This window comes from Lepus europaeus, chromosome 15 (genome assembly GCF_033115175.1).
Source record: "Lepus europaeus isolate LE1 chromosome 15, mLepTim1.pri, whole genome shotgun sequence".
In the NCBI taxonomy this organism is placed as follows: Eukaryota; Metazoa; Chordata; class Mammalia; order Lagomorpha; family Leporidae; genus Lepus; species Lepus europaeus.
In genome coordinates this window covers 58837426-58864938 of record NC_084841.1, presented here as the reverse complement: position 1 = coordinate 58864938, position 27513 = coordinate 58837426, and the positions used below count along the sequence as shown (strand labels likewise).

The 27513-nt window shown below is 39.9% G+C and overlaps 1 protein-coding gene across 2 annotated transcripts in view; it reads right to left on the bottom strand.

The window, feature by feature from the left end:
* FCHO2 (FCH and mu domain containing endocytic adaptor 2) overlaps window positions 1–27513 on the bottom strand; it is a 142178-nt gene that overhangs the window by 44880 nt on the left and 69785 nt on the right. For both annotated transcript variants that reach the window (XM_062212237.1, XM_062212236.1), the window contains exons 9-11: window positions 13711–13755; window positions 11125–11197; window positions 6531–6555 (exon numbers count right to left, since the gene is read on the bottom strand). In XM_062212237.1, the coding sequence (XP_062068221.1) occupies window positions 6531–6555; window positions 11125–11197; window positions 13711–13755 (143 nt within the window). The remainder of the gene's footprint in view (window positions 1–6530; window positions 6556–11124; window positions 11198–13710; window positions 13756–27513) is intronic.

The window sequence follows — 27513 nt, the reverse complement described above, 5'->3', positions numbered from 1 at the left end:
TAAATAGAAACATCAGAAGAAAAATCAGAATACAATAAAATTGTAAAAATTCTGTAAAATTATTTTCAGTAAGCGCAATGAGGTAGAAGGGACACAGGAGAGGAGGGCAATTCTCTGCTTATGTTTTGTAGTTCAAGTAAGAGAAAATTTCTATTTTATGGAAATACATAATTAAGTAGTTTGGGATAAAGGGCCACAATATACTTAATTTATGCATAAATAGATCATGAACACATGCACATAATACAAAGTACAATGTTTTTAAAGCAAATCTTAAGGGCCAGCCCTGTGGCATAATAGGTTAAGCCTCTGCCTGTGGCGCTAGCATCCCATATGGGTGCTGGTTCATGACCTGACTGCTCTACTTCCAATCCAGCTTCCTGCTGATGGCCTGGGAAAGCAATGGAAGATGGCCCAAGTGCTTGGTCCTCTGCATCCATGTAGGAGACCTGGAAGAAGCTCCTGGCTCCTGATTGGCCCACTCCAGTCACTGCGGCATTTGAGGAGTGGACCAGCTGATGAAAGACCTTTCTCTGTGTCTCCCTCTGTCTGTCTGTAACTCTACCTCTCAAATAAATAAATCTTAAAAAAAAAAAAAAAAAAAAAAAAGAGTAAAAAAAGACAAGCAAGTATTATTTTATTATTTGTACACTAGGAATTATTTCCAAATAAAGTTTTAAAAATAAAAATGAAATGTACCAAACAAATTAAAAAAGACTGCCAAGGAATGCCAGTGTATTGCAGCAAACCTGCTTTTATGGTTAGGCATGCCATTCTCCTCCAAACACCCCCTAAAGCTCAGCAAGCAGGCACAACACAGGGTCGTGGAGAACTGAGAGCAGCAACTACGTGATCATAGTTTCACACAGTTTAATGTGGCCAGCACTGAGTTAACCTATGGAAATAAAGACTAAAAGGAGGCCGGCGCCGCGGCTCACTAGGCTAATCCTCTGCCTTGCGGCGCCGGCACACCGGGTTCTAGTCCCGGTTGGGGCACCGATCCTGTCCCGGTTGCCCCTCTTCCAGGCCAGCTCTCTGCTGTGGCCAGGGAGTGCAGTGGAGGATGGCCCAAGTCCTTGGGCCCTGCACCCGCATGGGAGACCAGGAGAAGCACCTAGCTCCTGCCATCGGAACAGCGCGGTGCGCTGGCCGCAGCGCGCTACCGCGGCGGCCATTGGAGGGTGAACCAACGGCAAAAGGAAGACCTTTCTCTCTGTCTCTCTCTCACTGTCCACTCTGCCTGTCAAAAAAAAAAAAAAAAGACTAAAAGGACAAATCTAATGACAAGGTTCATAATCATGACATCAGAAGTAGAGCACTTTCCTTGAACTGTACATTCTATTTCTTACTATGCTAATATTACCTTAAGATACTTTAAAAATACAGAAAATTTGCCTACTGTGAATTTCTTTTTTTTTTTCTTGGCAGGCAGAGTGGATAGTGAGAGAGAGAGCAACAGAGAGAAAGGTCTTCCTTTACCGTTGGTTCTCCCTCCAATGGCCGCTGCGCTGATCCGAAGCCAGGAGCCAGGTGCTTCTCCTGGTCTCCCATGTGGGTGCAGGGCCCAAGGACTTGGGCCATCCTCCTCTGCACTCCTGGGCCACAGCAGAGAGCTGGCCTGAAAGAGGGGCAACCGGGACAGAATCCGGCTCCCCAACCGGGACTAGAACCCGGTGTGCCGGCGTCGCAAGGCGGAGGATTAGCCTACTGAGCTGCGGCGCCAGCCAACCTACTGTGAATTCATTAGGAATCAGAATAAAAAGCTTTTTCAAAATACTTAATCCACATTCCAAGTAATCTTGAATATACAAAGTATTTAGTTTCCTGGAAGTTCTAAGATTGTTAACTGTTAGTACTTTCAATTTGTTTGCAACATATTACTCATATACTACTATGATGTAGTAATTTAAAATAATGCTGAGATATTTTCTATAAGGCTGATTTAGCTGCACTGGATCACCTTTCTGTGCAGATGGTCAAAATGCTACAGACTGACTGACAGCAAGCAATAAGAAAACTATAAACTGATTCATCCAAAAGATCAATAAATAAGTAAAAATGGAATTCTAAAAAAGATTCAAATAATCTATAGAAAGAACAAGGAAAACAAATGAAAGCAAAAAAACAGAGGAATAAACAAAAACTAAACTAAAACAAAAATTAAGCAGGCAGACTTGAATCCTGATATCATCAAATGCACATGGTTCAAATATATCAATTAGGAGATACAGTTTGGAAGAATGGATTTTAAAAAACATGATCCAACCATATAATGACTATAAGCTACTCCAAATACACTGGAGTATTACAGTGTAATTACAGTGTAAGTATTACTTACAACTGGTAGGTTGAAAGAAAAAGGATGGAAAAATTATGCCATCCTATCATTAATAATTTTAAAAAGGCAAGGTGGCTGACTTAAAATTAAATAAAGCAGATTTCAAAAAAAATGTTTCCAGGGCTGGCGCTGTGGTGTAGTGGGTCAAGCTGACACCTACAGTGCCGACATCCCATGTGGGCACCGGTTCGAGTCCTGGTTGCTCCACTCCTATCCAGCTCTCTGCTATGGCCTGGGAAAGCAATGGAAGATGGCCCAAGCCCTTGGGCCCTAGAAGAAACTCCTGGCTTCAGATTGGTGTGCAGCTCCGGCCATTGCGGCCAGTTGGGGAGTGAGCCAGTGGATGGAAGACCTCTCTCTCTCTGCCTCTCCTTCTCTCTCTGTGTAACTCTTTCAAGTAAAATAATAAATAAATTTAAAAAAAAAAAGAGAGATGTTTTCAGGACCAGAGAAGAGCATAACATCTATACAAAAAGCATGTAACAATGATGCATAGCAGCTTTATTTCAATAGCCAAAAGTTGGTTAAACAAATTTTAGTACCCCAGTAACACAGAATACTACTCAGCAATACAGAAGAAAAAACTGTTCATACCACAAAAAACTTGATGAACTTATAGAGAACTATGCTGAATGAAACAAATCAATTTCAAAGGGGTATCTACTGTATGATTCCATTCAGGTAACATTCTTCGAGGAGGCAAGTTACAGAAATGGAACAGATATTAGTGGTTTACAGAGGTTACGGCAGGGGCAGGGAGGAGGAAGGAAGAGAAGTGGCTACAAAAGGGCAAACATGAGGGATCTTTGCAGTAATGAAAATATGTCTTTACTGAATTAGGATCAATATCCTAGTTGCACAGCTTTACTATAATTTTGCAAGATATTAACAGAAGAAAGGAGTGAAAGGTACACAGTACCATCCTGGACTATCTTTGCACTATCTTGTAAACGTACAATTATTTTAAAATGAAACATTTTTTCCTAAAGTAGTGATTCTAAGTATATTCACTTTTCAATGCTAGAACTATTCACAGAAACTATTAATAACAAAAACTTACACATCACTTGTACATATCATTAACCATTCAACCCATGGTTTCCACATTGGGGCCCACATTGCTAAAACAAAGCATTAGGTCAAAAACAATATGAAGAGCAAAGCAGGCAACTCTACTCACTAATTTTATAGGGGGATGTTTAGAAAAATATACCAGGTGTGTGTGGGAGTGTGTGTGTGAGGCAGCACTGTAGTGTAGCAGGTTAAGCCATGGCATCTGATGCCAGCATCCCATATTTGAGTGTTGGAACTCCACTTCCAATCCAGCTTCTCACCTATGTGAGAGTTCCAGATGGAGTTCCAGACTCCTGGTTTGGGCCTGGCCCAGACCTGGCTGTTGCAGTCATTTGGTGAGTGAATGAAAAGATTGATGAGCTCTCTCACTCTCCCTCATCTCTCTCACTGTCCCTCTCTCTGTGTCCTGCTACACTGCAAATAAATAAATCAATACACAAATCTTTAAAAAAAAAAAAAAAAAAAGAACAGTATATTGGGATAGAGTTCAAAAGTCTCTCTCTGGTCTGGATACTCTTGCCATAAATAAAATAAAAAAAAGGGACAATTCATATTTTATTGGTCAACTCTTAAAAGATTCAAGCCTTCAAATTAATTCTTAAAAATTACATATACCTTTCAAAAGACGAACAAGAAACCAACAATACTCCTAAAAAACAGCCTATTGATGTTTTTAAAAGTAATTAGTAAGACAAGGCCATGAATAGGCCATAAATAAATAATTAGGCCATCAATAAAAGCAAACAACAAAAAAAAATGAAAGCCTCCTTCCCCTGCTAATCACTATATTCCCTCTCCTCAAAGGCAACTACAGACATGACTTGTAACTCATTCTTTAAAAAATATATATACTTATATTTTTTAAATGGTAAGCATTTAAAAGATCATATATGGCTTTTATTTAGTAAGTTCTTTCCATATCAGCGGACACAGATCAACCTAATTCTTTATAACATCTAACCATTACCCCATCGAGTGAACGTTTAATAATTTAACTAGTTCCATTTTGACAGATGCTTTAGAGTTTCCAGTTTTCCGCTAATATAAACAAGGTTAAAATAAATATCTATGTCTCCCTTACCTTCTATACATGCATAAATCTTGATCATGTGCATGTGTATATACATACAAGTACACATCAAGTATTATGCATACACCCTTAACAGGAGAATAATGGCAGGAAGAGTGCAGGGTCAACATGCAAAAGCTTTTCTTATTTGGGGTGATACAGCCAAATTATCACAAGACAGATGTTACCAATTTAAATTCTTACCAATTATATAAGTATCTTAAAACCTTCGCCAACAGGACTGGAACTAATAATTTCATTCAGCAGTTTTGAGTAACATTTACTATGTTTATTCACTACTTTCATTTCTTTGGATGAAGACTGCCCTTTTCCTACTGGGCTCACTTACCTTTTGTACTGATTTATATGAAAACTTTATAAATCAAAGTAATTAATCCTTTGTCCCATGTCTTAAAAATATGTTCTGCCAGCTTATCTTGGGTGATTCAAGTTGTTTTATGGTATATTTTTTCTAAGTCTGTTAAGTCTTTTATTTCTTCAAATTTATGAATAACTTCTTATATGGCATTAGAATTTTGTGTTCTCTTTTAAAATTCCTTTCCTAACTCTACATAAGCACTAGCTAACATTCAAAACTGGATAGTACTAATCATATAGAATGGTATCAAATTAGCTATTAAGAAAATTAAAAGTTTATTCACTGTTATCATCAAGTAAATGCTGTAAATAATTAATTCAGAAATGAAATGCATGATGAGTACTACAGCAAATAACAAACACATCAGGTGATTTTTTTCATTAACTGCTTAACCAAGGTTATCAAACAGGCAACTAAGGTAACTGTTCTAACTCCAAAAACACTGTGATGATTTTAACCCCAGAGCTCATTAGAATTTGTTCTTAATTTTTAATAAATTCATTAACAAATTATAATTTTCTCACTTTAAAGCTGAAATACGAAATAAAAAATACTAGTTTTGGGGCTGGCACTGTGGCACAGCAGGTTAAAGCCCTGGCCTGAAGAGTCAGCATCCCATTTGGGCGCCGGTTCTAATTCTGGCTGCTCCTCCTCCAATCCAGCTCTCTGCTGTGACTTGGGATAGCAGTGGAAGATGGCCCACGTCCTTGGATCCCTGCACCCATGTGGGAGACCCAGAGGAAGCTCCTGGCCCCTGGTTTTGGATCAGCACAGCTCTGGCCATTGCAGCCATCTAGGGAGTGAACCAGCAGATAGAAGACCTCTCTCTCTGTCTCTACCTCTCTATGTAACTCTGACTTTCAAATAAATAAAATAAATCTTAAACAAAATTTTTTAAATACTAGTTTTATCTTAGTTAAGTAACATAAAACACAGTATGTCACAGATTCTTTTTATGCATTTATTTTGGTATATTATGCCATTAAAGATCAAAATGCTTTGGGGCAAAGGAAACAACAGTTAGCAGAGTAGGAACAATAAGCAAGGGAGACAGATTACAACTCCCACACTTATCAACATGATCAGTGGCTAATTAATGAAGTCCTTCAAGACATTACTTACAGTTTTTGGTAAATCTATTCGCCCACTGTAAACATAAAGAGCTCCATTTGATGTTTTCTTTAATTACATATAAAGAAATACTTTTAACCAAGACATATGTGCAGGAACACAGAAAAGTACTGGCTATGGTTGCTTGTGTTATTTCTAAAATGATAATCTTGAAACTCAAATGCATGCATGAACAAACAAGGTTGTATTTTAATAGAGACCTAAGAATAAATTAGTAGGAGCAATACATTTAAAAATTAAGTATGCAGATTTTATATCTGGCAAGAAAATGTAATATGACATAAGACAATCCCAATTTTAAAAGTAAAATATCCACTCTTCGAAAGTAGTTAGAAATAATTTGTACTTAATAGGAAATCATCTAGCAATACAAAGCCAAAAGTATATTTGTAAAATAATTTCAACAGAGAATTTATAATAACATAGTTAGCATTTTTCTTTGCAAGAAGGGTAAACAATTCAACTCAAATATGTTAAGATTTTCCTAATGAAAATAAGCTCACTTAAAATGTTTATATAACAAAGTTAAATCTACTTACAAGTGAATCTGCATCAGGACATTCCCTATTAAAACAAAATATGAGAAATATTCAACTGTTAAAAATGGTATAATTAGCAATTATTTCTAACATGTCTGCCTTGCTGTATACACATTTCTCTTATTTAAACTCTACATAAACATTTAGAGAAATCAAATCATGAAGATCAAAACACATCATTATTTTAAATTCAATATAAGCCATCCCTATATCTGAAACACTTGACAAGATACAATATAGTTTAAAGTATTCTAAAAACTATTTTCAAAAGTATTTCTTGGCTGGCGCCGCGGCTCAATTGGCTAATCCTCTGCCTGTGGCACCGGCATTCCGGGTTCTAGTCCCGGTTGGGGCGCTGGATTCTGTCCCGGTTGCTCCTCTTCCAGTCCAGCTCTCTATTGTGGCCCGGGAAGGCAGTGGAGGATGGTCCAAGTGCTTGGGCTCTGCACCCGCATGGGAGACCAGGAAGAAGCACCTGGCTCCTGGCTTCGGATCAGCGCAGTGTACCAGCCGCAGCGGCCATTTGAGGGGTGAACAATGAAAGAAAGACCTTTCTCTCTCTGTCTCTCGCTCTCTCACTGTCTAACCCTGCCTGTCAAAAAAAAAAAAAAAAAAAAAGTATTTCTTTTCTGTGAATATACTCAATATCTCATATCAAGAAATTGTCAGTATTATAAGGCTTTCTTGTGGCTTTTCACTAGGGTAGAGAAAGATTTTGTTTTTTCTTTTTAAATACCCTTTTTTTAAAAAAAAAAAGCTAGGCTTTAAAAAAAAAGTCTACATTAAGTGGAAAGTAGTCTAAAATTTAACAATGGTGGTTACATATTTACTGGTAAATGACATTTTTAAAATAAAAATTTTTAATGTTCCGGTTTTATTTTTTTAAAATATTTTTTATTTGAAAGACAGAAAAACAGAGAGACAGAGATAGATCTTCTATCTGCTGGTTTACTCCCCAAAAGGCCATAATAGCTGGGGGTAGGCCAGGCTGAAGCCAGGAGCCTGAAGCTCCATCTAGGTCTCCCATATGGGTGGCAGGGGTCCAGGTACTTGGACCATCCTCCACTGCCTCCCCAGGTATATTAGCAGGGAGCTAGATAGCAGCACTCCAACATGGGACACTGATGTCCCAAGCAGCAGTTTAATTTGCTGTACCACAACACTGGCCCCAACACTACAGTTTCATTAAACACTTTATGTAACTTCATAGACACAGAAGACCATATTTCTCCAAATATGTTAAATGAGTAGACTTTCAGTTGGAGTAACCTTCTAAGTCTAATGTAATATGTAGTTGGGAAGTAGTATTCTATCATTTAAGTGATGAACAAAAATGCATTTGTATATAAAGTGAAAACTAGGGGCCAGTACTCTGGTGTAGCAGTTTAAGCTGCTACCTGCAGTGCTGGCATCCCATATGGGTGCTGGGTTCAAGTCCTGGCTACTCCACTTCCAATCCAGCTCCCTGCTAATGTGCCTGGGAATGCAGCAGAAGATGACCCAAGTTCCTGGGCCTCTGTCATCCACGTAGGAGACCTGGATTAAGCTCCTGGCTTTGGGTTGGCCCAGTCCTGGCCACTGCAGCTATTTGGGGAGTGAACTAGCTCTGCTTTTCAAATAAGTTAATAAATCTTTAAAATAATAATATAAAGTGAAAACTATTATTTTAAGCCTAAAAGTAAAATAGATATAAATATATAAAATTAAGAACACTAAGGTCATGGTGTTGTAGACAAGGGTATATTTTAATCTCTATTCCAGATCCTTGTCTCACACAATAAGATTTATAGTTGAGACATGTATAAAGTGCACGGAGATGATTTGAAAGGTGTGAAAATGAACACACATTCATATGTGAGTTGTGTTAGTGTGGGTTGTTCCACACAGGAAAATACCTGCTTTGAGTGGGCCAGAGGATTGTCGGAAGACAGCAGAGAAGACCTGGGTAACAAATCCAACAGTGGTTCATGGCAAAAAGAGGACTCTCCCCCATCTCTGGCCTCTTTTATGAGGGTGGAGTTGGTGCCTCTCTTCCAGGAGAAGAAGAGGAGGAACACAAGAACCTCTTACAGTGCACAGTGGACTTTAACACTGTTCCTGACAAGAAGTTTGAAAAGCAGCGGTATTCTTTTCTAGTGTTCTCATGGGTAAAGACAAAACAAAACAAGAATAAACCAAGCGGCTTAATGATCACTGGAAAATTATTGATCAAGAAAAACTGGTTCAAAAGAATGGCATGCAGGCCACTACCTGTGATGCCTCCCATATTAGAGTCCAGGTTCAAATCCTGCTGTTTTACTTCCAATCCAGCTTTGCACATTAGCATCTGGGAAGGCAATGGATGATGGCCCAAGAAGCTGGACCCCTGTCCATCCATGAGGGAGACCAGGATACAATTCCTGGCTCCTGGCTTCCACCTAGTCTGGACTTGCTTGATGTGGTCATTTGAAGAGTGAACCAGTGGGTGAAAGAACTCTCTGTCTCTGTCATCTTATCTTTCAAATAAGTAAATAAATACCATAAGCTCCTAAATGAACAGTAATAGAAACCATACATTCTAACAAATCATTGTTTACTAATAAATGAACTACATACATTTTGAAAAATTACTTATAAATCAGTCGTTTAGACATCAGTATATATTTCCAATATTGTTGGTTCCATCCCTTTAGCAAAATATCCCCTTCATAGAACTTGGAAGGCTTCCATAGCCTTGGCAACTCATGACGACAACCTAGGGTGGTTACTGGTGCCATAAACTAGAGTGTCAATTTGTTGGGTCAACAACAGGAGCCACTGTGCGCTTGCTCCTGATGTGGGATCTCTGTCCTTGATGTACTGTACATTTTGATTTAATGCTATAACTAGTACTCAAACAGTATGTTTCACTTTGTGTTTCTATGTGGGTGCAAACTGTTGTAGTATTTATACTAAATTGATCTTCTGTATATAAATAGAATTGAAAATGAATCTTGATGTGAATGGAAGGGGAGAGGGAGTGGGAGAGGGGAGGGTTGCGGGTGGGAGGGAAGTTATGGGAAGGGGAAGCCATTGTAATCCATAAGCTGTATACTGGAAATTTATATTCATTAAATAAAAGTTAAAAAAAAATATCCCCTTCATAAATGCTCAAAAAAGACATCTGCGGAAAAGATGGTAACTACAGAAATAAATCACTTTGCAACTGGTCTTAGTTATTAACCAAATAGCACTTGGGAGAAAGGGGAGAGACAGACCTTTAGAATGAGGAGAAACTGAGAAATTAGATAACTGAAATGTAACCAGAAGGCAAATATACTCAAAGTACAAATTCCCTTTGTTGAAAATATGAGTGCCCATCACAGTGTTAAGTCTTCTCAGAGTTCCACTGATTATACTAAGAAGTAGGGATTTTCAACTAATTTTTGCCCAATGTTACTGAGTCACCAAACCATGTAAGATTTCTGATTAGTATCTCTCCAGTCTCAACAGACAGTATAATTATGGAAAGATCCTTTTAATTCTATTTTGTCCTAGTTAATTATCGCTCAATGATTCTCAATCCCAGGTATATATTAGGAGTCACATGACTACAAAATACATTAGAACAAAAATTATCCTGGGGCCTCTCACCCAGAGAATATAGTTTAATCAGTCTGAGGTATGGCTGGCATATGTATATTTATCTTAATCCATCAAGTGATTCTAATGTGTAGCCAAGGTAGAAAATTTTATTTAGCTAACCACACTAATTTCTTTTATTTTTTTAAGATTTTTTAAGATTTATTGATTTATTTGAAAGTCAGATTTACAGAATGAGAGAGCGAGAGATCTTCCATCTGCTGCTTCACTCCACTAGGTGGCTACAACAGCCAGCATTGGGCGAGGCTGAAGTCAGTAGGCAGGAGCTTCATCCAGGTCTCCCTCAGGGGTGGCAGGGGCACAAACACTTGAGCCAATCTCTAGTGCTTTTCCCAGGCCATCGGCAAGGAGCTGGATTGGAAGTGGAGCAGCCAGACACAGTGGCTTTACCAGCTACATCACAACACCAGGCACACTCAATTTCTTAAGTGCTAATTATATATTCTACATTGTATGTGAATTTGTTATATCAGATTTGTAACTGAACCAAATATTCCATCTAAAACTGAGATTCATGTATAAATGGTAAAACATGTTAGGGTATTTTCTCCCTATTTAACATTCTCCATTTAGGTATACATATATCGTTTATGGTAGATGGCTTTTCATCAAATAGTTGATCAAAGGTTTTCTCTTAAGCATTAAGATTGACAAATTTTTAGGTTTTCTCTGCTCTGTTTCTTTTTAAAAAATACTCATGTATCATTTTACAAAAATAAAAGCATTTTTAAAAGTTTCAATTTCAATACAACAAAGCTTCCATCTACGTCTTAAAATTATAATAAGTTAATACTTTAAATTTAATACTAGAAAAAGTGGAAAATGTATATATTTTTAGAAAAGTTTGTATTTTTTTACACCTTAGACATATACTTCAGGTTATTTCCCAAGACTTTTTTCTTCACAAATTCAAAACAGTCACATTCTTAACCATTTACAAAAATGAAGAGGATGTGACATTTAATGTACTTACACGGATTCTGCATCCTTTTCCTTTTTAATTATTCCTGGCAAAGCAAAAGTCTTTCTTTTCCTTGGTTTTACACCTTTAAGATAAATGAGTATTGTTATAGAAACACAACTATTCCTGATAAATACATTAAAGTTACATATGCATCTTGTATCGACACATAATATCTTCATAACTGTTCAAGGTAAATTTAAATTAAGAAAATAAAAATATCATTAAACCTGTGTATTTAAATCAGAGTCTGTTCAGAGTTTTCTTATGTTAATACAGCCTATTACTCACGAAAAGATTATAGAACATTCATACGCTCAGTGAAATTCTCTTTTCTCCTCCTGAGTCTCCCCAAAGTCACCTCAGGCAAAATAAGCTTACGGAGATATCTTAACACTTCAAAGAGAGTAAATTATTTGTCATATGAATTTTTGTTGTAACTGTAGGTCAAATCTAGACGTGGAAATCTCGAGGGTAACAAAATACAACTGTGTTGTAAAGAAAAAGGTGACACTGCATACCTATTAGAAGGAAACATGGAAAGTCTAACATGATGTTCTTGTATCCATGTTATCTCTACTATAATCAACATTACAAGTGGACTCTACCATAACTGAGGAGGAAAAATCATCTTTGTTTTTTCCTTATATAACAGTTCTCAATCTTCTTCTTATGTGACAAATTATTTTAAGGGTCAATCATTACATTAATTGTTGCTAGAATTCAGCACTGAAAGCTTAGCAGCTGGAAGCAGCATTTGACCTAGTAGTTAAGACGCCCGCACCTCACATCACAGTGCCCACGCATCACTCCCAACTCCAGCTCCTAATTCCAGCTTCCACTCAACACAGACAGACCCTGAGAGGTAGCACTGATGGCTCAAATGACTGAGTTTCTGCCACCCATGTAGGAGACATGGATTGTATCTCCGCTTCGAGCTACAGTCCCAGTCAACCATGGATTGCAGGTGTTTGGGGAGAGAAGCAGGGGATGAGAGCTTTCTATCTCTACTTGGGGGGGGGGGGGCGCAGAAGCAAAGGAAGAAAGCTTAGCTGCTTACTCTTAGAGAAGAGAGCAATAAGAGACCACAGGATGAGGAAAATAAGGATTTCTCAGGGAGACAGAGCTCTTCCATCTGTTAGTTCACTCCCCAAATGCTTGCAACAGCAGGGCTGGACCAGGCCAAAGCCAAGAGCCTGGACCTCCATCTCAGTCTCCCATATGGGTGGCAGGGATCCAAGTACTTGGGTCATCACCTGCTGCCTGCCAGGGTGTGCATCGCAGGAAGTTAGTAGATTAGAAGCAGAATAAGAACTGGAACCCAGGCACTCCAATAGGGGATGCAGGCATCTTCATCCCTGAACCACACCTGCCCCCTTGTTTTTCCTTTTTTTAGCTCACCTAGAACAAAGTCATAATGTACTTGCTATTATGCAAAGTTTAACTCCCTAAACTACACATTCCCACAGCATGTTATGATATTTCAAAATCAATTACATTTTTATTCTCACAATGTAGGTGTTACCTATTATCTTCACTTTGTAATAAAGCTAAAGTTCAGAAAAATTAAATAATTATTACTCTCAAACAGCTAGCTAGGGAGTCTGAGTCCCAGGACTACCAACTACTCTGATAATGCACTTACATACTACAGCAAACACCTTCTCCAGATTATTACATAGGGATTGCAAAAAATTGAAGAATGCTTTTAAATTATCTCTGAAAGTTACCACAATGAGATGCATAAAACATAAACAAAAATAGCAGGCATCTCTTAGGTTTCATTCTATAAAAAGCACCTGTTTAAAGAGGAATCAGGACTGGCTGTGAACTCCTCCTCTAAGTCAACTCTTCACTCATTTTGAATAATGGCTAATGTTAACATTAATGTTTAACCCTATCAACAAACAGGGTAGAACTGCACTATGTGTCATGAGTAGTGATGAGTTTCATATTCATGGCATTGTAAGGGTTAAAGATGGATGTCAATGGAGAAACAATCTCAATGCATATCTGAAAGCAAGTAAGAGAGGCTATATCCAATCTTTTAAAATATATATTCCAACATGCTAATAATATTCCTTTAGTGGGGGAAAGCATTGTGGTGCAGCAGCTAAAGCCACTGCTTACCACACCAGCATCCCATATGGGCACTGCTTTGTGTCCCAGCCACTCCTCTTCTGATCCAACTCCCTGAAAATGGCCTGGGAAAGGCAGCGGAGGATGATCCAAGTATGTGGGCCCCTGTTACCCATGTGGGAGATCTGGATGAAGCTCCTGGCTCTTGGTTTTGGCCTGGCCCAGCCCCGCCACTGCGACTATCCAGGGAGTAAATCAACAGATGGAGGATGATCTCGCTCTGTCTCTCTCTTTCTCTCTAACTCTTCCAAATAAATAAATAAATAAATCTTTTAAAAACATATTCTTTTAGGCAAATACACTGTTTATTTACTATTAGCATCTGCAAGCCTTCAAACCATCCCATCACTCCACAGGTACTGTGCCACCATGGCAAGCAGCCGCCCTTCTCTTTTCAATGAACACAGGATATGAGCTAGTTGTCATATGGGTTAACATATTAACAACCAGGCAACTCACCTTCAACTGCACTAGCAGGGTCACATTCTTCAAATTCAATAAGACCTGAAAAAAAAAAAAAATGACTTCTAATAGAAAACAAACAGGATGAAAAATAATTATCAAATAAATCCCATTATAATGTTATGTTTTAATATTTTTATCTTCAACTGGGAAGTACAACTTGATTTTCTAAAATGTGTTCCAGTGTGATCTAGTCTATTGAAACACCAGTAATAATTTTAAAACATAACAGTTAAAAAAAATGAAACTAGGCCGGCGCCGCAGCTCAATAGGCTAATCCTCCGCCTTGCGGCACCGGCACACCGGGTTCTAGTCCCAGTCGGGGCACCGATCCTGTCCCGGTTGCCCCTCTTCCAGGCCAGCTCTCTGCTATGGCCCAAGTGCTTGGGCCCTGCACCCCATGGGAGACCAGGAGAAGCACCTGGCTCCTGCCATAGGATCAGCAAGATGAGCCGGCGGCCACTGGAGAGTGAACCAACGGCAAAAAGGAAGACCTTTCTCTCTCTCTCTCTCTCTCTCTCACTGTCCACTCTGCCTGTCAAAAATAAAAAATAAAAAATAAATGAAACTAGCCTATTAATGACAACAGGTTCCTGAAAACTCTTCATTTTTGACACCACAGAACTGGAGGCACTAGGAACTAGTGTTTCTAGTCTAGTTCTGGAACTATTAGTTTTTGTGTTCAAGAATCTGCAGTACACTTGATGAGACAAAATAAACATAAGAAAGTAAGCTGCTGAAACTTAGGCTGTGCTCATTAGAAAAACAGATAAAATAAAAATTATATTCTAATATACTATTAGAATATAAGCTGGAGAACTCATCTGTTCTATTCAACACCATGTCCTCAAAACCTAGAATAATGCCTGACAAGTAAATGAATTACTAACACTTAGGTAAGTGATGGCCTTGGGATGAAAACTCAGATCTGTCAGGTCGAGAGATGTAAACTGTAATTTGTTGGCTGTGGGAAGAGTTTTCATGTGAGAACATCATAGACACACACACACACACGCACATACACACACATGTGCAAAGAGGTCTTACAGAAGTTAATTCAGCACCAGTATGAGGGTAGACTGTAGAGAGCAGAGTAGACGACAGAGTGGGCATCAGCGAAACCATTTAAATAGCCCTGAAATGACAGAACTGTTGAGACCAGCCTAAATGCCATGAAATATAGTTTATTTTGTATGTGTAAAATACAAAATTATTTAAGTAGTACAGAAGGTATAAATACCCCAAAAGGTAAGAATCAGACTAGAGAATTATCACCCACTAAACTCTTTTAACTTTTTATAATACATAAATTTATGAGATTCTAGAACTTTTGTGAAATTTTTCTTATCAATGTTACAATTAGTAGAATCTACATTATCAAGAAATTTAAAAATAGAAATTCAAGTGAAGAGTGGATGACAGAGGATTCATTACTGATTCTTCTGAGATATTAAGCTTAAGCATGTGCAAATCTGTGTTCAGAGTTCTTACTGATCATTCCATCATAAAAGAAAATCACCAATTAACAAGAAAGATTACTCTACACGTAGGAGGACCTAGAAGTTCTGGCTAAATCTCCCTATCCTTACCGATAAGTCTGAGGTTTACTACTTTTTTTTTTAAGATTTTTTAAAATTTATTTATTTGGAAGAGTTACAGAGAGAGAGAGAGACAGACAGAGAGGTCTCCTATCCACTGGTTCACTCCCTAAATGACTGCAACAGCCAGAGCTGAGCTGATCTGAAGTCAGGAGCCAGGAGTTTCTTCTGGGTCTTCCATTTTGGTGCAGGGGCCCAAGGACTTGGGCCATCTTCTACTGCCTTCCCAGGCCATAACAGAGAGCTGGATCGGAAGTAGAGCAGCTGGGACTCAACCGGTGCCCATACAGGATGCCGGCATGGCAGGCAGCAGCTTTACCCACTACACCACAGCACCGGCCCCAAGATTTATTTCTATGCTGTCCTGGTTTCCATTCAGATAAATAGATTAACATTTAAGAGGTAAGCAGAATCATTAAAACAGTCACAAAAGTGAGTTAATGAACAAGGTTCTAATCAATTAACTTCCTTATAAGAGCATTCTTCTGTATGTATGTATGTATGTGTGTATATATATATATATATATATATAACTAAGAAAAAAATACATTTATTGTTTCCACCCCAAAAAAGCCATAAAGAGTCAAAAAATGGCCAAATTAAAGCAAAGGAGGTGGGTGTCTGGCCTAGCAGTAGAAGCTACTTAAGATGCTCACATCCCACATCAAACTATCTCAGTTCTATTCCTGGCTCTGGTTCCCAATTCCAGCTTCCTGCTAAAGCTGACCCTGGGAGGCAGCAGGTGATAGCTCATGTAAGTGACTGACACTCATGTGGGAGACCTGGCTTTGGGTCACTGGTCCTTGCACGTATTTGGGGAGTTAACCAGTGAATGAAGCTCTGTTTCTGTTTTTTTGTTTTGTTTTGTTTTTGTTTTTTTTGTTTTTTTGTTTTTTAAGTTAAGGACTTTATTCAAGCCCACTGTTATCTGGAAGCTGAGAAAGTATTTAATAAAAGGGGACTCAGAGCCGCAGGCGGAGGTCTAACCTACTATGCCAAAGCAGCCAGCCCCAACTTTTTAAAAATTTTAAGCATGTGGGGCTAATGCTATGTAGTGGGTAAAGCTGCCACCTTCAGCACCGGCATCCCACATGGGCACCAGGTTCAAGACTCAGCTGCTCCATTTCTGATCCGGTTCTCTGCTGATGTGCCTGGGAAAGCAGTAGCAGAAGGCCCAAGTCCTTGGGCCCCTGCGCCCATGTGGGAGGCCCAGATTGAAACTTTTGGCTCCTGGTTTCAGTCTGGCCCAGCTTTGATCATTATGGCTATTTGGGGAGTGAAGCAGCAAATGGAAGATCGATCTCTCTCTCTCTCTCTCTCTCTCTCTCTCTCCCTCTCCCTCTCCCTTTCAAAAATCTTTTAAAAAGAAAATTTAAGCACTTGCATCACTTGCATCTCATAATTAGCAACTTCTCATATGGTATAAAAATTATGAAGAATGACAAATGTCTACCTAAACCACCAGCAGTTTATTATATAGTACTGCCTTTTTCTAAGAACTAAAAAAAAGCTTGAGAAAATATAATCATCTATTAAATAAATCTAACACACATACACACACACAGGCACTAAGAAATGTGATTTCTCAAAAATTCTCTGATAGCTACACAGCACAGTCTGTATCTATGGCCATGTACAGTCAGGGAATGGCTTACTCTACAGAGAAGGCAAAAAGAAAACAAAATACAAATGCCAAAGAAATTACTAAAAATTAGTTTAGAATGAGCTGTATGGGCCAGCACTGTGCTGGTGCAGTGAGTTAGGGGCTGCCCACAACACATCACCCCATATGAGTGCTGATTCAAGTCCCAGCTGCTCCACTTCTAACCAATCTACGTGCTGATGTGCCTGAAAACATAGCAGAAGGTGGCCCAAGTCCTTGCACTCTTGCACCCACATGGGAGACACAGATGGAGCTCCCGGCTCCTGCCTGAAACCTGGCCCAGCATTGAGTTGTTGTGGCCATCTGGGAAGTGAACCAGCAGATAGAATATCCCTCTCTGTCTCTCCCTCTCTCTAACTCTACCTTTCAAATAAAATATCAGTTTTTTTTAAATGAGTCTTTACAACAACTTCTTAGCAAATAATGTAATTAGAAAAACATTTGTACCAGCTTTGGGTCACTTCATATATGCAAAAACAGTAAAGGTACCTCTGCTGCATAAACTCAGTCCCTTCGAAGAAAATCTTACTTCTTTTTCCTCACAAAACCTTTTTTCATGCTACTCATATCTTGAATGCTTTTCCTCTTTATCTTTTCTAAACATTGTCTTAAAAACCACTCAAAATAGGAAAATGTTCAATGAAATATTCAAAATAAAAAACATTTTTGAAATATAAAATGCCAAATCCTTTCCAATAATACTTAAAGTTTTCATTCAAGTACCATCCACAAAAACTTTTCAAGGCAGAAATTTCAACCAAATATACCCTTAAAAATTAAATCATGCATGAACAAAATCATCTTTTTCAAATGGCACATGCTCCACATGCTGCTTCCCAAGGCAAGGCTTGCGTGCCTGGCTCGGGGCCAGCTGCCAGCTCAGCAGGGTGCTGATGCCCATGCTGACCCCCTGGCAGCATGTCACTTCTCAACTGTGCACAAGTGGAGAGTTTATTCAGCACCTCCCTCAAACGCAGCCCACTGCCCATCATTCTGCTATGTAATCATAAGACCAAGTTATTTTTTTGACAGTACTAAAGCCAGATTGAGAATCTTAATGAACAGTTTGCTACAACCAGAATTTCAACTGTTTCAGACTCACGTAACTGTTGTCGAAATAAATAACTGCACTTAGCACTAAGATTTTATGCTGGGTCACAAGGGCAATTTAGTTTTTATAAAAGCAAAATTATTTTGGCTCTGTCTCCTGATGCTCTTTTATACATTACCTAAAAATGCCACTACAAGTTCAAATAATGGATAAACAGAGGAACAACTCCAAGAGGTCAATGATTCAAAGCAAAACAATTCGTAAATATGCATATGATGCCTTAATCATACAATAGGAGTAAATTACTGCTATCAAAAAAACCAGCTACCAAAGTATTCACCCACACCTAATTTGGAGCAAAACTTTTATGAAATGCTACAGAAAGAAAAGCAACCTACTTAACATTAATATTTAATCACCACTAACTTTTTTTTGAAACAAGGTTAAGCATAAAATATGTGAAATATTTATTCAATAGTCCCTCATGCTTTGGAATCAATTCCAAATCTCAAGCCACCAAAAGGACAAATTTGCACTTTGTCTAGCTAAAAACTGTCCTCAAAACTCAAATAAGTGTGGGCTATGCAAATCAAATATATTTCTGCATAATCCAAAGAACACTCAATTCCTCTTGAGCCCAGGTAAGACATACCAACACGCTCAGACATATATCCAAAATCCATAAAAGGAATGACAATAAAGGTGCACATGGCTGTAGAGAAGGGTGTGACCTGTAACAATGGACAACAATGACAACATTTCCGAGCTTGCTCCTGAGCTTGTGGAATGCAATACAGTCATGTTCCCAGAAGCCTGGGATGATGAACCTGGCCAGCTAACAACGAAAAAAGAGCTTCAAACTCAAAGAGCAGGAGGCTCAAGTTCTAGTTTTGTCACTTCCTGGCTGGCTGATTACATGGACTAGTTACACTCTTTTTGAACCGAGGATGCATCATTTATAGAAGGGGGGTTACAGTAGTGACTTACTACATTTGCTTTCTCTCTCTCTCTCATATGTATATATGTATATATATAGCCATTATACAATTTTTTCTTTTCTGTTTTATTAACCAGTTGCAAAGTGTGCTTAAGTTGCAGACATCAGTGACACTTTACTTCAGAAATATCCAGTGTACTAAAGGGCTTGTAGAAACAATTTGTAGTCATCAGAAATGTCTAGCACACTTCTCAAACTCTATCATGGGGGCTGGCTGCCATTGTGGAGCAGTAGGTCCAACGGCCACTTGTATCTAAGTGTTGGCTGGAGCTCCGACTCCTCCAGTTCAGATCCAATTTCCTGCTCATGGACCTGGAAAGACAGCAGATGAGGACCCACCATGTGGGAGACCAGGCTGGAGCTCCTGGCTTCAGACCAGCTCACCTCTTGGCTGTTGAAGCCATTCAAAAAGTCAACCAGCCAATGGAAAATCTCTCTCCCTCTGCCACTGTGCTTTCCAAATAAATAAATAAATCTAAAAATAGTAATAGTAAACAAAAAACAACCTGGAGGACCTGTGAAACCAGACCACTGGGCCCCACCCCAGGGCTTCCTATTCAGGTGCTCAGAAATTTGTACTTTAGCAAATTTCCAGGTGATGCTGACGGTCCTGAAACCAGAATTTGATAACAACAGTCATGGGGACACACTCAGTAAGTTTACCAGTGCTTCTCCAATTATATGTGCCTACAAGTCACCTGGGGCTCTTCTTGAAATATGTAGCCTGCTCCAGTAGGTATGGGATAGAGTTTGAGATTCTGCAACTATAACCAGCTCCCAGGTGATGTAATTCTATAGGCTCTCCATAATAGCTACAAATTAAATCACTTCCAGAATTTTAAAATACAGTGATACCCACCCTGGACTGATGGAATCAGAATTTCTAGAGTAGCAGGAAGTCTGTACATTTCAAAAAGGAGAAGAAGAAAAGGGAAGGAGAAATGAAAAAGGAAAGAGGAAAAAATCTCCACAAATGCTTCTTATGTGCACCAAAGACTGGAAAACCAGGGACCAATTTGTGGCGCAGTGGGTTAAAGCCCCAGCCTGCTGTGCCAGCATCCCACATGAGTGCCGGTTTGAGTCCTAGCTACTCCACTTCCAATCCAGCTCTCTGCTATGGCTTGGGAAAGCAGCAGAAGATGGCCCAAGTCCTTGGACCCCTGCACCTGCGCGGGAGACCTGGAAGAAGCTCCTGGCTCCTGGCTTTGGATCAGCTCAGCTCTAACTGTTGTGGTCATTTAGGGAGTGAACCAGTGGATGGAAGATCTTTTTCTCTCTCTGGCTCTACCTTTCTCTGTAACTCTTTCAAATAAATAAAAATAAAGCCTAAAAAAAAAAAAAATGGGGAGTGGGGGGACCAGCACCGTGGCGTAACGGATAAAGCACCCACGTGGGAGACATGGAAGAAGCTCCTGGCCCCTGGCTTCAGATGGGCAAAGCTCATCTCTGGAGTGAACCAGCAGATAGAAGACCTCTCTCTGCCTCTCCTGCTCTGCAACCCTGCCTTTCAAATATATAAATAATCTTTAAAAAGAAAAAGAAAGACTGGAAAATCAGTGATGAGGCAAATTTTAAAATTATAGTCTTAAATATAAAGAATATGTTTTTAATCATGGATTTTAGTCACTGCAAAACCTTCCCAATTTTCATCTAGTTCTTCAAACACAGGGTCTTAGACATATGATCTCCTCCTACATCCAAACTGTGACACTACTCCCACACTCCCAAACTGAGTCCTGTTTTCATCTTCTGTGGTCTTAACAAAAAGCCTGTTTCTTTTATTTATAGCACTTTCATCTATCTGTCAGCCTTCCCCATCTCAGCTAATGGCACCTCACCCTTTCTGTTAATCAAGCCCAAACTCTTCAAGTGATTCTCCCATTCCCCTTTCATACAGCTTTGCTGAGGTAAAACACAAAATCAACTACACATATTTCAGTTATACAATTTGGTGAATTTTGCCATGTGGTCTCCACAATGAAGGTAACGCACACTGCGATCACCTCATGCCCCACCCATCACAAGGCAACCACTGATCTGCCTCTCTCATTATAATTTACATGTTCTACAGTGTTACATAAATAGAACTTTACAGTATGTATTTTCATCTGACTTCCTTCACTCAGCATAATCATTCTGAGATTGAACGATTTGGTTGCACTATCAATTAGTTCATTCATATTTACTGCTGCGTAGTTACAGACACACCACTATTTGCTTAGCCATTCATCTGTTAGTGGACATTTCAGCTGTTTTCAGTTTGGGGCTCTTACAAATAAAACTGCTATGAACAATCATGTACTAGTCTTTGCGAAACATACAATCCCTCTCTCCTGGGTAAATACCCAGAAGTGGAATGGCTAGATCCTATGTTAGGTGCATATTCAGATTTCTAAGAAAACTGTCAAGCTGTTTTCCAGAGTGGGTGCACTATTTTCTATTTCCACAAGCAGCATATGGGAACCCCAGTACCTCCATATCCTCATCAGCACCCAGGAGGGTCGGTCTTTTCAATCTTAATCATAATTTTAATCATTCTAACGAACGTGCATTGTGGTTTTTAACTTGCATTTCACTACTAGCAGATAAAGTCAAGCATATTTCCATGTGCCTATCTGCCATTCATTTATTTCCTCTGGCGAAGTGCCCAAAATCTTCTGGTCTTTTTTTCATTAAACTTATGCATTTTTAAATTTTTAAATAAATTTTAAGTTCTTTCTTTTTAAAATGTTGTCTATTTGAAAGGTAGAGAAGCAGACAGACATCCATTTCCCATCTACTGGTTCATTCTCCAAGTGCCCACAACAGCCACAGTTGGGCCAGGCTGAAGCCAGGAACCCAGGTCCTCCTATTAGCAGGGTAGAATCCAAAGAGCCGCAACTTGAACTCAGGCACTCTGGGATGTGCACATACCAAGTGGTGTTTCAACTGCCACACCAAATGCCTACCCTCTTAATTTCTTAACCCAGTCATTTATTTCTATCTGTATACATGCATAAATACTTATTTTATTCTTTGTGTTGTAATCCAATATATCTATTACTTATTACTTGCTCAAGCTTGGCAACTGGGGGTTCTTTTCAGGTTGTCACTATGTCATCCTGAAACTTTAAAGCTTCTATAAAAAGCACAGAAAATTAGAAAAAAATCTTTTTTTACCTTGGGTTAGGCAAAGATTTCTTAAATGTGACACCAAAAACTTAATATACAAAACACAGAAATTGGGTAAGCTGGATTTCATCAAAACCTAAAATGCCTTTAAAAGATAACAAGCTACAACCACGAAGAAATGTTCACAAAACAAGTATTTGGGGGCTGGTGTTCTGTTGCTGCAGATTAAGCCACTGCCTACAACATTCCCATAGAATCCTGGGCTCAAATCCTGATAGATCCACTTCGATCCAGTTCCCTATTAAAGAGCCTGGGAAGGCAGCAAAATATATACCAAGTGCTTGGGTCCCTGTCACCCACATGGAGACCCAGATGGAGTACCAGGCTCCCAGCTTCAGCCTGGATCAGCCCCAGCCATTATTGTCATTTTAAGAGTGACCAGCAGATGGAAGATCTGTGTGTGTGTGTGTGTGTGTCTCCCCTCTCTCTCTGTAACTCTGCCTTTCAAATAAATCTTAAAAACATTCAACATCATTCATTACTAGTGAAATGTAGATGAAAACTCACAATGAAGAGAGGGGGATTTTGGCTTAGCGGTTGGGACACTGGCATCCCATATCACAGTGCCTGGGTGTAGGTCCTGGGCTTTGCTCTCAATACCAGCTTCCTGTGATACACATCACAGGAAGTAGCAGATGATGGCTCAAATGCCTGGGTCCCTGAAACGCAAGTGGGAAACCTGAAACAAGTCCCTAGCTCCTGTCCTCTATCTGTCCCTGCTGCCTTGGCTGCTGAGGGTTTTTGTGTGGTGAGCCAGTGGATGAGAGCTCATTCTGTCTCTGGTTCTCCGCCTCACACACACACACACACACACACAGAAATATCATTATCGCACTAGAATGCCTACATTCAAGAAGATACATAATATCAAGTACTGTTCAAAGACAAGAAGAAAGTGGAGTATGCATGCATTGCCGTTGGAAACGAAAATGCTGCAGCCACTCTGAAAAACATTCTGACAATATGTTAAAAAGTCAAACACAGAATGGGCATTTGGCTTAGTGGTTAGGACACCACATTTCACATCAGAGTACCTGGGTTCAATCCCCAGGTCTGGCTCCTGACTGCAGCTTCAGGCTAATGCAGACCCTGGAAGGCAGCAGTGATAGCTGAAGTAACTAGATTCTGTCATCTATGTGGAAGACCTGGATTGCATTTCTGGCTCCTGCTTCAGACTCAGCTCAGCCCTGTAATGATGAGCATTTGGGGAGTGAACTAGAAGATAGGTATTCTCTGTCTCTCGGGAAAGAAAGACAGAAAGACAGAAAGAAAGAGAGAGAGAGAGAGAGAGAGAGAGAGAGAGAGAGAGAGGGAGGGAGGGAGGGAGGGAGGGAGGGAGGGAGGGAGGGAGGGAAGGAAGGAAGGAAGGAAGGAAGGAAGGAAGGAAGGAAGGAAGGAAGGAAGGAAGGAAGGAAGGGAAGGAAGGAAAGGAAAGGAAGGAAGGAAGGAAAGAAAAACAACCAAACAAAACAAAACAAAAACATGTATCTATGATAAAACTCAACTCAAAAGAATTAAACACGTCACATTAAAACTTGTGTTTTGTGGGGCCAGCACTGTGGCACAGCGGGTAAAGCTGCCACTTGCAGTGCTGGCATCCCCTATGGGCACTGGTTCGAATCCTGGCTGCTCCACTTCTGATCCAGCTCTCTGCTATGACCTGGGAAAGCAGTAGAAGATGGCCCAAGTCCTTGGGCCCCTGCACCCACGTGGGAGACCTGAAAGAAACTCTTGGCTCCTCACTTTGGATCGGCCCAGCTCCACCATTGCAGCCATTTTAGGAGTGAACCAGCAGATGGAAGATCTCTCTGCCTCTGCCTCTCTGTAACTCTTACTTTCAAATAAAATAAATAAATCTTAAAAAACAAAACAAAACATGGTTTGTAAAGTTCATAAGCAGAATTATTCATAACAGCCAAAAACTAGAAAGAGCATAACTGTCCAGCAACAGGTATATGGCTAAACAAACTGTGGTTCATCCACATAATACAATACTACTTAGCAGTGACCTTCTGATACATGCAATAATGTAGATAAACCCCAACAACATTATGCCAAGTGAAAAGAAACCAGTCACAAAAGGCTACATATTTTATGATGCTACTTTTAGAAGATTTCTAGAAAAGTAAAAAATATTGGGGACCGGTGCTGTGGCGCAGCAGGATAACGCCCTGGTCTGAAGCGCCGGCATCCCCTGCGGGCACCGGTTTGAGTCCCGGCTGCTTCTCTTCCAATCCAGCTCTCTATTATAGCCTGGGAAAGCAGTAGAAACTATGGCCCAAGTCCTTGGGCCCCTGCACCCACTTGGGAAATCCAGAAGGAGTTCCTGGCTCCTTGCTTTGGATCGGTGCAGTTCCGGCTGTTGCAGCCATCTGGGGAGTGAACCAGAGGATGGAAGACCTCTCTGTCTCTACCTCTCTCTGTAACTCTGTCTTTCAAATAAATAAAATAAATCTTTAAAAAAAAAAACTAAAAACTTTTGAGATATAAAGCAAGTCAACTGTTTCTCACTGGGGATCAGAGCCCCAAATGGGAACTTTTGGGAAGATGGATAATGTTCTAAAACTAGATTGTGCCAGTAGAAGCACAGTTGTATAAACTTAGTAAAATTCATCAAACACTTTCAACAGGCATACTTCATTTACTGTGAAGTATACCTCAGTAATGGTAGGCAAAATAAGGCATCCCCTTCAGCCAAAGAGGTCTACATCCTGAACCCCAAAACACATGAATGTGTTAGGTTACACGACAAAGAAGAGTTAAAGTGGAAGGTAGAATTAAAGTTGCCAATTAATTGACCTTAACAGAGAGAGATTATCCTGAATTATTTGCATGGTCCTAAGGGAATAACAGATGTACTCAAAAGTGAGGAGGGGGCACAGAACAGGCCAGTGTGACGCAACCTGAGTAGAGCTTGACTAGCCTGGCTGGCTTTGAAGATGAGGAGAGAGGCCACAATCCAAGGAACGTGGTTGCTTCTAGACTGGGGTAGGGCACATCTGGCCTGAGAAATCATTTGGTCTGGTGCTGCCATGGCAACCGCAGGTGGGACTCAAAAGGTTAATTTTTTAAACTGCTAGTTTTGTATGGCCTGTGAAAACACATGAATATCTAAATGGAACTTGGCAGAGAAAAAGATTCCCATCTGTGTTCTAGACAGAAACAGGTTCTCCTCTACAATCTCCATTCAGCCCTGCTGACACCTCGATTTTAATCAGGGAAACCCATGCCAAACTTCTAACCAACAGAATTGTAAGATAAAAAATGTGTGTTTTGGTAAGCCACAAAGTTTGTAGAAATTTGTTACAGCAGCAAGAGGTAACTACTGAACTTGGTAAAGCTGTTTCAAAACAAGACTCAAATAGCTAAAACTTCCTGATAACAGGAAATACATGAGAGGGCCCACACCGCCCAAATTTGAAACTAACTAGGAAAGAAGAGTTTATCATATGGCTGACGGGAAAAGGATACAGCTGAGATCCCCAAAACACACACATACACCTCCGATTTTCAACAAGGATGCCACACAAAAAATCTATTGGAAAATTATAATCTCTTCAACAAATGGTGCTAGGACAACTGAATATACATATGCAAAAGAATGGAACTGAATCCTTGCCTCATCCATTACATAAAAATTAACTCAAATTTGATCAAAGACCTAAGTGAAAAAGCTTCTTAGATAAAACCACAGAGGTCAGTTCTACGACCTTCAATTAGTCAATGGTTTCTTAGGCATGACAGCAAGAGCACAACAAAGGAAAAAATAGATAAACTGACCTATATTAAAATCAAAAACTTCAGTGCATCAAAGGACACTATCAAGAAAGTGAAAAGACAACTCATACAATGGTAAAACCACATTTGCAAATCACACATCAGACAGGCTCTAGAATCAAAATAAAAGCTCTTAGAATAAAAAGACAAACTACTCAATTTAAAAATAGGCAAAGAACTTAACATAGACATTTCTCCAAAGATACAGAAATGGCCAACACGTGAAAACATGCTCAGTCTCATTAGGGAAATTAAAATCAAAACCACAATAATATACTACTTCACACACATTAGGATGGTCATAGTTAAGTGGAAAAAAAAAAGAGTGAGAACTCGGGGGCCAGCACTGTGGCAAAGTAGGTTAAATCTCTGCCTGCGGCGCTGGATCCCATATGTACACCAGTTCATGTCCCAGCTGCTCCTCTTCTGATCCAGCTCTCTGATGATGGCGTGGGAAAGCAGTGGGAGATGACCCCAAGTGCCTGGGCCCCTGCACCCACGTAGGAGAGCCAGAAGAATCTCCTGGCTCTTGGCTTTGGATCCACGCAGCTCCAGCTGTTGGAGTCATTTGAGGAGTGACCCATCAGATGGAAGACCTTTCTTTCTGTCCCCCCCTCTCTCTGTTTGTAACTCTGCCTCTCAAATAAATAAATACATTAATCTTAGAAAAAAGGGAGGGGAAGCGGAAGGGAGGGGGAGGGGAGAAGGGGAAGGGGGAGGGGAGGGAAGGGAAGGGAAGGGGAGGGAAGAGAAGGGAAGGGAAGGGAAGGAGGAAGGAAGGATTAGGAAGAAAGAAACTAAAATCTAAAATGCTGGCAAGGATGAGGGGAAACTGGAACTCACAACATTGCTGATAAAAATGTACGGTAAGGACAGCACTATGGAATAGTGTAAAACCACCGCCTGTGATGCTGGCATCCCACACAGGTGCCAGTTCGAGTCCCAGCTGCTCTATTTCCAATCCAGCTCCCCACTAATGCGCCTGGGAAAGCAGTACAACATGGTCCAAGTCCTTGGGCCCTTTTATTGATGTAAGAGACCTGAAAGAAACTCCTGGGTCCTGGTTTCAGCCTGGCCCAGCCTTGGCCATTGCAGCCATTTGGGGAATGAATCAGCAGATAGAAGACCTCTCTGTCTCTCCTCTTTCTCTCTGTAACTCTGCCTTTCAAATACATAAATCTTAAAACAAGCAAACATAAAAGTAAAGTGGCACAGTTGCCATGGAAAACAGCTTGGGAGTGCCTCAAAAACTCAACACAGGGGTGGGGATTTGGCCTGGTGCTCAAGATGCCAGTGAGATGCCCACATCCCATCCCAGAGTGTCTGGGTTGTTTCTGGTCTGGATCCTGACTCCAGCTTCCCATTTATGAAGACCCTGGGAGGCAGAGGTGATGGTTCAAGTACCTGGGTTCCTGCTACCACTCTCTCAAATTAACTTTTTATTAAAAAAAAAAAAAAAAAAGCTCAAATATAGAATTACCATTAAAACACAACTAATTCCACTCCTAGGTATATACCCAAAAGAACAGAAACAGTCCAACAA